Source organism: Myxocyprinus asiaticus, chromosome 24, assembly GCF_019703515.2.
Source record: "Myxocyprinus asiaticus isolate MX2 ecotype Aquarium Trade chromosome 24, UBuf_Myxa_2, whole genome shotgun sequence".
Classification (NCBI taxonomy): domain Eukaryota; kingdom Metazoa; phylum Chordata; class Actinopteri; order Cypriniformes; family Catostomidae; genus Myxocyprinus; species Myxocyprinus asiaticus.
Window position 1 is genome coordinate 18268609 of NC_059367.1, and position 12423 is coordinate 18281031.

Below are 12423 nucleotides of genomic sequence, written 5' to 3' on the forward strand. Positions count from 1 at the left end.
CAATTAGTTGCTTAGGAAGCATGAATGGAGTCACTCATCATGCCCTGGATTCGAACTTGCGACTCCAGGTGTGGTAGTCAGTGTCTTTGCTTGCTGAGCTACCCAGGCCTCCAAGATGGGCTGGTTTGAGTATTTCTGTAACTGCTGATCTCCTGGGATTTTCACGCACAACAGTCTCTAGAGTTTACTCAGAATGGTGCCAAAAACAAAAAAACATCCAGTGTATGACAGTTCTGCAGACAGAAACATCTTGTTGATGAGAGAGGTCAATGGTGAATGGCCAGACTGTTTCGAGCTGACAGAAAGGATACGGTAACTCAGATTACCACTCTGTAGAATTATAGTGAGCAGAATATCATCTCAGAATGCACAACACGTCGGACCTTGAGGCAGATAGGCTATAACTGCTGAAGGCCACGTCAGGCACTTTATAAGGACCATAGTGTTCCTAATAAAGTGCTCAGTGAGTGTATTATATGCAGTCTTTATGTAATTTTGAACAAAAGATAACTACAGTATTTTTGTGATCTCTGGGATAGACACTATTTTTTTTTCATACTGCAGTATATTTGGGAGGTGGGGTTCAGATATTCCGGGAGCTCCGTTGACGTTATCATAGGATTATCGCATCACATATGGCACAAATCAATAACTTATCACACATTACATCTTTCCTCCATATCGTGCAGCCCAACTATGCATTATGTAGACTGTGTAACATAATTTAAAACTCACTTTTGATGCCACTCTGTAGATATTTCACCCGGAAACTGGAGCTCACACCTGCCCCTACACTCAACAACACTTCCAGCTTCGGCAACTGGGGGCAGTGGTTTGAATTTCAGTAAGCACAGAATGATTTCAGCAGCAAAACGTTCGACATACTGTTGCGGAATTAAAAGTGTGATCAGTGTGTTGTTTTATATTTAGGTTGTTGGTTAAAAGTTAACATGAATGACTTACACTATCACCAGTAACTACCATACAGGATTTCATCATGACTATGAGGGACTAATTGCATGACTGAATTGAAAAATGTAATCTTTAAAATGCTTAATGAACATTATTTCAACAAAGTATCTTTTTTTTTTTTTACCTTTCAGCTGATATGTATTAATAAAATGATAACAACTGTAACATTGTGTTTTTGAATTAAATGCGATATTATGATCTACAGGTCTTCATTTAAGTCTATTAGATGTACAGTTTCTTTTAGCAAATATAATAGCTTCTTATACCAAAAGATGGCAGATAGATTTGTAGTTGTCTGTGTCCTCCTAATTTGGACTTTGTGGAATATACTAGAGGAGTGTTTGAGTTAAGATTGTTCAAATCACATACCTGCTGAACGAGACACCTGCTAACCTCAAACAAAACAGCGGCCAAAAGTCTAGACAGATGCACTGCAAAACAAACATATCTGTTCTCTCTCCTCTCTTCTTCATTCCTTGTTCTTCTCGTCCTCTTCTTTAAAGAATTTGAGCAACACCTTCTTGACTACCAATGTAGCTCTTTTATATTACACACCACATAGTCCAAACTCCCCAGTCCTTCTGCTGTGGGATTGAGGCCCAACTGTTGAGACTGCAGCACATCCATCTAAAACAGCCTCCACAAACATCTTCTGCTTGTCTTGTCTGTCACTGGCTGGCTCAGTTTGCTGAAGTGTATGACAGGTCAGATCCCTTGTGCTGGTAAGCGTACTGCTATCTTTTGCGGTACATGCTCGCATGCTCTATACGTTATAAATTCAGAACTATAAGTTCAGCTCTTTCCAGCACTGGCTTGATTGTGTGCAAGTTACCTCACAGGATAGAGAACTGATGAGCCCGCAAAAGTAAATACACATGGAAAGACCTACAGTGAAGTTATCCTGACTCAGGAACTTCATTTTGTGTGCTGTCTATGCACTAAAGAAACATACACCAGTAAATAGTAAGCAATGATTAAAGTGACCTAAACTGACCTGCAGTACAATACATTCAGCTTTAAGAAAAGGAGTAAAGAAATAATATTTAAGTACAGTATTTTCCTCCGATTACTGCTCCATGTGCTCAGGAAGCCTGTTAAACACATTTGCCCTCAGTGCAGTTATTTTTAATTTAGCGTGCTAATATATTCAAATAAGTACACTAGGTCTATTTAAAGTATATCTCTCGCACAGTTCCTTATATATGAGCATCTTATCTTTGTTTAAACCCTTTTAACATGTGCTGGGGAAATTATCAAGGGTTTGGTCGTCTTGGGTAAAATCCATAGTGTCATTCATAGTTTCTTCATCGACTTTCCTCATTCCTTTCATTTTCTGCTGCCGCGAGGTTGTATTTTCTAGTTCTCACCCTTCCCCCTCGACCACTGACACTCCCTTCATCTCTCTCACTAAGACTTTAATCAAATTATTCCCTCCTGACCTTGTGTCCAACTAAGGTGACTTGTGCGCACACACACTGAATCACATAAACACAGAAAAATAATCTAAAATAAAAAAATTCAACTCATGAAAAGAGGATACGGTTAGTGTCAAAAATTTAATCTCGCATTGACTTTTGACTAAACGGCAAAAGGTCTGATCCACATCTTATTCTTGACCAAGAACCGCCCACTTAAGAATAGACCGTCTGATAGACATGTGAAGAGACCATGCACAGTTACCTTTTAGATGTGGCATGGTTTATCTGAAGAAGATTATACCATAAAAACTGACTGGTGTGAACAAAAAAAGGATTAAAATAATGGCGCGGCAGTCTCTGGGAACTGGACATGGGAAAACATTGGAAAAATGTGGAATATGTGCACAGAACCCATCCAAAAGTGTCATTTCAGACATAACTCAGAAAATAAAGTGGAATACACAATTCTGCTTGTAAATATATAGTCAATTTATTACTATTAAGTGCCTCAAACAAAACCCTGAGTAAGACTTTGGTAAATCCAGTGATTATTTCATCCTCAAAAGAGTTGTGTACAAACCTTACAAACACGACTTGATAAAAAACCCTATGTGTCCTTACTCCCGGAAATTGTGTAAAGTCAGCCAATCAGATTACACTGTAAAAAAAATGTTTTGTTGTTGTTTCAACTTAAAAAAATTAAGTACCGTGCTACCTTACATTTTTAAGTTGAGTCAACTTTAAGTTGATTAAACAGAACATTAAGTTGACATAAAACCATATAACTTGTTTAATGAGCTTAATGTCTTTTTAAGTAAACTAGACTTTCTAAGTTCAATAAACTTCAACGAATTAATTTCAAACTTAATATGAAAGTTTCATTTGCATTTAATACTATTGTTATCCATAATGGTAGGTAGGGCTATCCCATTGTCATTTGATGGTCAATAGCTTGTCAATAATCAGAGACCAACATCTGATCCATTTATCATATTCAGACTTAAGCTTTTCAAAAAGACATGCACTTCACACACAAATCACAATGATGGTGACAATCATCTTTGAGTAAAAAGATGAGCCTTGAATTATTGCTACATGACAAATAACTGAAAATGACAACAAACACAACAACCAACAGCATACATAAAGCAGAAAACAGTAAAAAAAAAAAAAGTAAAAAAAAAAAAGATGACAGTAACACTTCAATTTACATAATTTATTCATGACATAGAGCATGCTGGGAATCCAAATACGTGAGCGTGATGTGCATAGTTTTACTGACTTATATTTTTGATTTCAACTGAATAATTTAAAAGTCCAAGTTTAATAACCTATCACACTTAGATAATTGAGTTATCTCAACAAGATCAATTCAGGGCAATTGTTCTAACTCTAGAACATTTTAAGTCATGGTACCTAAAAGGCAAAATAATTGTTTAAAGTGTAGATCTTGCCAGATTGAGAAAGTACATTCCAGTTTTGTGTGCAATATGCATCACAGTCAGTGAAGGGAGAGAGGGCAGTCTGTGGGTCTACCAAAAAATGCTAAACAAACCCAGTTCTGAACCTGTTTTCCCAACACACGAGCATGGACCTGTAAAATCATATTTTGCTTGGCATCTTTGTGATCCCAACTGTAGATACTCTATCTAGGCTCTTTAATAATGCTGTACTCTCATTATGTGTACACAGGGGCATAGATTATTAGGTAACCCCCTAATAATCAAAACAAGCAAGTACAACCCCGACAATGTTCAAGCCAATTCTTTAAAGTTTCACACAGTGCCATTTTGACACCAGGAATTAGCTTGAAAACATGTGGGAGGTGCCACAACAGAGGTTTATCTAAGCGCTGTTATCTGAAGGCATCAGAACTGAAGGCCAGCAGGCAACCTGTTGCAGTTATTATCCTTAACACACTTTTAAACCGCAGGAGATGCCCTTGACAAAACTGCAGTAAAGAATGTAACCAAACTGAAGGAAAAATGGTACATTGACTCACATTTTTATCTGGATCATCATGGATCATTTATTCAGTCACTTTCATCATCATTATGACCACCACCATCATCACCAGCCTCATAACATCATCATTATCAGTCATGTTCTTATAATATTCAATAATATTCTTATATTCTTTAATATGTTTTTTAAATTTTTTTTTTTTATATCATATCCATTGTAATTCATTTAATATACAGATATCAATGAATGTTCCACCTCCTTATGAAAGGAGCAGGAATTATGTTTTAGTATTTACAGAATGTAAAAGAGAGAGAAAGAGACAGATAGAAAAAGAGAGAGAGAGATTAAAAATAGTAAAGAAGGGCTCTTTCATTTGTGACTTATCGCATTCATTCCCACCGTGAGCGATAAATACAGGAACAAGCTGACTGAACATGTTGGGAGTCTGCCATTCATCTTCACATTAGCAGTAAATATGTTTCCTAATCGCACTGTTTTCAGCTGCTGTATGAGGATGACATGCAATTCCACACTCGGATCACGCTATGGTTTAAGGGGAGGTACCTACAGGCATTATGGATTATTTTGGATGCAATATCTCATGTGTCATAATAGGTACAGACTCCTAATTTCAGGTTTGCTTTTAAAATGATATTGTTCGTAATTGCCAGAGGGGGTTTTAAAATAAAATGTAATGAACAATTTATGTGGCATAAAATCTTGAAAAGATGGCAAGAAGCATGTTTTTTTTTAACATGCATCAAGTATTAAGTATTTTGTTAAATAAACAGCCTTGCCTTTTGACGAAAGGGTTGGCCCGTCTGATCTCATAAATATCATGTGACTGTTGCAACATTTTTATAAAATGATAATACAGTACGTGGTACCGTTGCAGTTCCGAGGTGAAATGTCCACTTTGTCGCGCTAAAAGCGAGTTACATTTTCTCCCAAACAGATGAGGCTTTTAAGTTTAATGCTATTAAACTTAAAGTTTTAAATCAACAAACTAACCCCCCTACCCTAAACATTAAACCTAACTGATAATGTCATAAAAAGTAAAGTGTGACACAAACAATGCAATTGCTGGAGCAACCATCTTTTTTTGTGGTGCTTCTATGACACTTTTGGCTCTCATGTCAACTCGCATGATCTTCAATTCTTGTAGCCAGGTCTATTGCATCCCCAAGTGCAACTCTCTACAAGTTGAGCTACCATGCAATTTGATCACACTCAAACAAGCTTTTAAATGTTGTTGGTTAAGTAAAGCAAATGATAAAATGTAACACCAATTCAATTCATGCACTAGAGTAAAAGGGTTCATATGATAGCATTGTGTGAGGAACAGGATGAAAAGTGTTTATGAACTGATAACCTGCAATTTATTGGTGATTTGTGTAAAAGTGAATAAAAGTCAGTGTTGTTGTAGCACCACTACTGTTCATTTCACCAGGAAACTGCCGTGATTTGTACAACCACATAAAAATCATTTCGCAAAAATGTAGGTATTGTAACCAGGGCTTGACATTAACACCCGCCCACCTAACAAATGCGGATAGATCACGGCAGTGGCGGGTACTCCATCACTCTTACTAGCCACTTTGGCCGGTGATGTTTTCAAGGGTTTTCCTGCATTAAAAATTCTGTGAATGTCCGCTTCATAAGCAATAAATATACCTTACACGCTCATCCGTGCTAGGCGAAAGAAGCGTGTTTTCGTGTGAACCACTGAAGCACACACACCAGTGGGCTCCAGAGACAGGATAGCTTCACTCGATACTGCAACAGAGACCACAAGACTTATGTGACCCATTTGACTTCTACAGAGAATGTTGTACTTTAAAGTGCTATGGGAAGTCAGACCTCTCAAACTGAGAGCCCTGATATTTTAGACAGCACTGACAAGGTAAAGAGGTGGTTTTGTTTTTTGTTTTTTTATTATTATTTACTGCAGTAACACTACCTGGTAACTGGTATTTACATTAAATCTATTAGGCCAAATCTATTAGTCTTCATTTTTATTACAACTGTGAAAGTTGTAGTTAAAGTTCCAAAATGTGTTTAGGCTGCTTTTTCATACCAAATATTATAATGAATTTTTTAGAAAGACTATCTACATTGACTTAACCATGGTAATGAGGTGCCATCCATGGTCTTACCTGTGGTTGTGGCCTTAAAGCTGATGTAACTTTTTCAGTGTTAAAATACTTTCTTCTATCACAGATTACTATGCAGAGACATCTATAAGTAAGGCAGTCATAGGTTAATTCTTGGAAACTGTAAACACTGTGTCTCTGTGGCACTAAAAAATTCCTGTGTTTGTTTTGAGCGAACTGCCCCAAAAATATTACTCATCCAATGCCGTGAGTTGGGGGCAGGACTATCTGAGTTTTTTTAACAACTGCAGACGACGGGCATATTCAGCTGTTTTGAAAACATTGTTTATTTTTGAGATTCCGTTTGATGGAGCTTGTGTCGCAGAAATTACATACTTCAGCTTTAATATTACAACTGTCACTGTTAAACAGTGAAACAATGTTCTAACTGGCCATGTTTGCCTTCAGATATTCCAAGAGATGACTTAAATCATTAGGCTTGTGTCCTGCTAATCACTAAATATTCTCATTCAAATAAAATGTCCAAACAAATCCATGCAGTTACAGACTCCAGTTTACCGTTATTAATTATTGTGGGACTTTGGATAAGCACGAGCCACAGTGGCTGGCGAGCCAAAAAGTTAATGTAAAGCCCTGATAGTAATGTGATTCTATGAGACTAGGTTTGGTCTGACAATTTGGTCTAAGAAAAATGTAGCTTGTGTTAGAATACGCTAATATGTGCATATTACATTATGCTTAATTGGTATATATGCATGTTTAAACAGTTATATTTATACTTGATAAAAAGGAAAGGAATTTTTTAGCTGAATCACCTGTATACCTTCCTTAAAGCATCGGCATTACAGTCACTCATTCGGCAGTCGCTCTTTTGAACTGTGACGTGCAAGGCTCCTTTTAGCATGTGAATCAAACATTGCACTTTGCTCTGCTCTCTGGGTGACAGCACGGTGGGCACCATTAACAGTGACTGGAGGAGAGACCCGAAGCCACAACATAAAACCTGTAATTATGAGCATTCTCCTCCCAACCTCTTGAGATGACCATCCTCTCTGTACTTCACAGCTTTCAAGACATCCAACATAAAGCATGAAAACAATTAAGACTCCACAATAATAATAATAATAATAATAAAAACAATATCAGTCACAACCATGAAAGAGTTTAAAAATAGCTATGACTTCTTTAGAACATGCATAAGAGTTTTACAAATTCACTCTGTATTTTCTTATTACTGAGTCTCACTAAGTAAGTGACAATGTCATTGTCTTCATCCTGTCAGACATATTAGGGAATATTTTGTGAACACACATCTGTCTAATGTGTGTTTTTTTCCTGTGTTTCTCAATCCTTTTTCAATTTGTCATGAACAGTATTTGTTTACAGAGCCTAAGCCACCATATACATTGAAGGGGACAGGCCCTCCCAATTCAGATTGATTGTCGACCAGAATGCATTTTTTCAAAGGCCGATCCTTAAACTAATACATTTTGTGCCCCCCAATCCTGAACATGTTGTTACAGTTGCTTGTTTGATTACATCAATGCAATGATTTCGCTCACCTTTTTACATTCAAATTTGCTTCACCTCTATGCTTTCCATTTTCAATTTATTTTCTAACCGATCAGTCAAGGAATACTTATTCATTTAAATTATAAATGCTAAAGCAAGTGTAAATTTTCCTATGCAATACATTTGTGTATGTACTGTATGTTGTGCGTATGACTCTATTTGGAATATTATCAGTTCAGTTACATTTTACAAACAAAACTTCTACCATCCCAGAATATCTCTTCATCCAAAAAAACCTCAGCCTTGTAGAACAATTCAACGGGCTCATGACGTGACACCATTTTTTATCAGCCAGCCGTGACGGCATGTCAAAATCTGAGAGGGACGTCTAGCTAGTGGAACCACCACACCGGAACAGTTTGATTTACAATAGTACCAAACATTTTGCTGATGAAGTATTCTATATACCTGAGGTACAGTAAGAAGTTTTGTATAATAATATCTCACTACTATACCTGGATAATTCAGTGCCAAGTGCCATGTATGAAGATTAATTCACTGAAGTAGGCCAGAGTTTTAAAAACTTTGATTATGAAGCACCAAGTCCACTCATACCCTGTTGTTGTCACTGTCTGTGTCACGAAGCCAACATACTAAACAGATAGTCTGTATTATTATTTTTGTTTGACACAATCCTTCAATGCAGTCCAAAGAGTGTCCTTCACTGCATTATGTGTGAAATATCAACATTTACATATATGCACAGTACAGTTAATGGTAGAAGTGTTACCGACTGGCTTTTCTTTTAGCTTTTTTAAAGGAATAGTCCACTCAAAAATGTAAATTCTGTTGTCATTTACTTACCCTCATGTTTTTCCAAACTCATACGAGTTTCCTTCTTTTGTGAAACAAATAACTTTCAGCAGAATATCCAAGCTGCTCTTTTACATACAATGAAAGTAAATAGTGACAACAGCTTTCAAGCAAGACTTTCAGTGAATAATGACTTAAATTTCAGTCTGTGCCTCACACAATGCTGTCGTATGTCTTCAGAAGACTTGGAATATAGTGCACAGTCAAATGGCCTACTTTTAGGATTTTTTTTTAATGGTGTTTTTTTTTTCTTTTTTTTTTCCTTTTGGAGCTAAACAGCCCCTAGTCCCCATCCACTTTCATTATATGAAAAAGAGCTGCTCAGACATTTTGCTAAACTTCTCCTTTGGTACTTCACAGAAGAAAAAAAGTCATACAGATTTAGAATGATGACAGCATTTTAATTTTTGGGTGAACTATCCCTTTAAGGTGATAAGCAAATGCCAGTAGGCAATAGTATAAAGAGACACAAAATGTCAAAAAACAGAATCAAAAAGACACAGAAAGCAGGCGGTAGAGGAATGGCAAATGGTGGTCAGTGAAGCTGCACATTCAAATATGGCTTTAGAGAGACTTGCTGTCATGCCAGGCCTGATATATACGCAAAAGTATTGTAAATCCTTAATTCTGTCAGAGAACTTGACACACAAGCATCTTTTTTCTCTCTGTTGGGAGAAGGAAGCGGGTATTGAAGAAAAAAAAAACATATCCTTACTTTTGACACTAAATGTGGAAACAAACACAACACATCACATACTGTACTAAAGGTTCACAGGCGTTTGGCAGGCGAGCTACAGAGGTCAGAAAACACATGGGGAAAAGACAAAGAAGAAACCAAAGAGAAGCTGATATAGCAACAATGTAAGAACCAGGGCACAGACAGAGGCGGAGAAATGGGGACCATCTGTTTGATTGTTCACCTCTTCTGCTGATATTCCACTTCAGATCTGCTCCATTATGTCCCATTTTAACACTGTACAATGTTTTCCATTCTGTTTCCCTTTCACTCTTTGTGTTTTAGTCACATACAGGATCTTTGTCCATTTCTGAGAGGTGGTAGGATGCAGATGACATGCTAGTGCAAAGAAGGATATTTGTTTTTATTTTGTCCAAGTCACTGCTGCATTTAGTCTGCAGATTCAGATGCATTCGGTTCAAGTTTAGCATCCAGTTGATTGACAAGCTTTCGCTCCATACAGTCTTGTTGGAGTTGGTGGGGAAAATCTGGGGGTTTGGTCAGGGGCAGAGCCAACAAGTCTGCTGGTTACCTAGAGGAGGGACTACTGCACTCAGAGGCGGGGCAACAGAACTGATGGGCGATGTCGTCATCATCTTCCTCTCTACTGTGCGACAGAAGGGGGAGTGGAGAAAGAGATAACGAGATTCAGATAAAGAAGAGAAATGAGTAAGAACAGTAAACGGGAGGAAGAAGGATGAGTGAATGCATGGATGGATAGTTATTGTATCAAGTAACATTCACTTGTCAAGATTGCTGTAATTGGCAGTAGTCTACATTTTTTTCTTTGTAAATTAAATGTTTTTAATTTACCTGGGCTGAAGGGGCTGTAGCCTTTGCAGGATCCAAATATCAACCTTAATTTCCTCACAGAGCAATGTTGTGTTTCTTAAGCTTTACCAGGAGGGGGCAGGATTGTAGCACAAGCAGAATCCACTATTGCTTAGCCAGTGTTGAAGGAATACTTCACCCAAAAATGAAAATTCTGTCATCATTTACTCTCACTTATGTTGTTCCAAAACTGATGACTTTCTTTCTTCCATGGAACACAAAAGATGTAAGGCAGAATGTTAGTCTTAGTCACCATTCACTTTCATTGCATCTTTTTTCCACACAATTAAAGTGAATGGTGACTGAGGCATTCATTATGGTTAAAATATCCATATGTGTACAACAGTAGAAAGAAAATAATATGGGTTTTGTAACAACGTGAGGGTGAGTAATTGATGACAATTTTCATATTTTGGGTGAGCTACTGTATGCATTCTCTATAGATATAAAAAAAAATGCATTATGATGCATAACAATGGAAAAAAAAAAACTAATATAAAAAACACTGGTATTACTATTCAAATGTATCTGTGACCATCTGTATTTTTAGGTATATTTTAGGTATAGGTTTGCTAATCTCTCCATAGTGTGGTAAAGCAATGTGCATAGACATGCAACCTGGACTCATGGTTGAAATGAGAGAAAAGAGAGAAAGAGGCGTGTGAATCACGCAGTCATAAAGTGTGAGGGGTATTAGGTTTGTGTGTAGGCAGGTGGGGTTCCGCATGTGTTACTGTCTCCCTCTGCGTGTGATTCATGCTTAATGAAGGGGGTGGAACTGCATTTGAATAGGTGTGAGTGTGATAGTGTTTTATTTTTGTGTGTGTGTGTGTGTGTGTGAGTGGAGGAATGTGATGTGTCATCGGGCAGAGATCTTCTTATTCATCTTTTTTCTAAGTGTTATGTGGATGTACTTTGCACTAAGAGGAACAGAGTGACAGACCAAGGAGACTGAATAGGCATCTCATTGAGAATGTAGCATCATGGTTTTAATCATCTCTATACAGAGATATGAGGGGAGCACAAATCCTAATTGAAAGCATATTTGTCATATTAAAATAAAGCTTAAAATAAAGCTATAATTTCTTCGGTAGTTTAAGAAATTAGCATTTGGTCAATTTAAGAGTGAACAGACTGCTTTCAGATGAGATTCTGAAAGGTGTTGAAATATTAGATCTTGCAAGGTTGCTAGCTAGGACACCTTGCTTTGGGAGACAGAGTTAAACTGGGCAGAATTATGGGGAGTCAGTGTAGACAAAGGAATTCCTACTGAAAATGCAGTATAAACCAGTCTAAAGTGGTTTGCTGGTCTTAGCTGGTTTAAGCTGGTCTCCCAGGCTGACCAGTTGACAAGTGCCCCTAAGTCTTCAAAAACAATAAAAAGTTTTTTCTTTTTTTTTTCTTCTTCTTTTTTTTTTTATTACACAGGTGTTGAAATATTAGACCTTGCTAGTTTACTAGTTAGGCCATCTCATCTCTAAAAAGCAATAATTACCTTGTTTTGCAACAATAAGTTCGACAGGGCAGATTTAAGGATGAATTCACTTCTTAAATTTGCTTCTTTCTCCATCTTAAAGGGACAGTTCACCCAAAAATGAAAATTCTCTCATCATTTAATCACCCACATGCCGTCTCAGATGTGTCTGACTTTCTTTCTTCTGCTGTACACAAACAAAGATTTTAGAAAAATTATCTAAGCTCTGTAGGTCCTCACAATACAAGTGAATGGTGACCAAATATTTGAAGCTCCAAAAATCACTTTAAGGTCACATAATCCAAAAGACACAGTTTAAATACATATCTTCAGAAGTGATACAATAAGGGTGGGTGAGAAACAGATAAATATTTAAGTACTTTTTTTTTTTTTTTCACTTTCAAGTGGAGATTTGTGGTATTTTTGGATTTATGGATTACTTTAATGTAGCCTTAAAGTGATTTTTGGAGCTTGAAAGGTCTGGTCACCATTCACTTGCATTGTATGGACCTACAGAGATGAGATATT

The 12423-nt window shown here is 37.0% G+C and overlaps 1 protein-coding gene across 3 annotated transcripts in view; it reads right to left on the reverse strand.

Moving 5' to 3' along the window:
* Window positions 1-3585: 3585 nt before the first annotated feature.
* Window positions 3586-12423, reverse strand: part of LOC127414867 (IQ motif and SEC7 domain-containing protein 3-like) — a 35886-nt gene continuing 27048 nt past the window's right edge. For 2 of the 3 annotated variants that reach the window (XM_051653226.1, XM_051653224.1), the window contains one exon: window positions 3586-10197. In XM_051653226.1, coding sequence (XP_051509186.1) covers window positions 10119-10197 — 79 coding nt within the window. In that variant the 3' untranslated portion in view covers window positions 3586-10118. The remainder of the gene's footprint in view (window positions 10198-12423) is intronic. The other variant, XM_051653225.1, reaches the window with a different exon arrangement.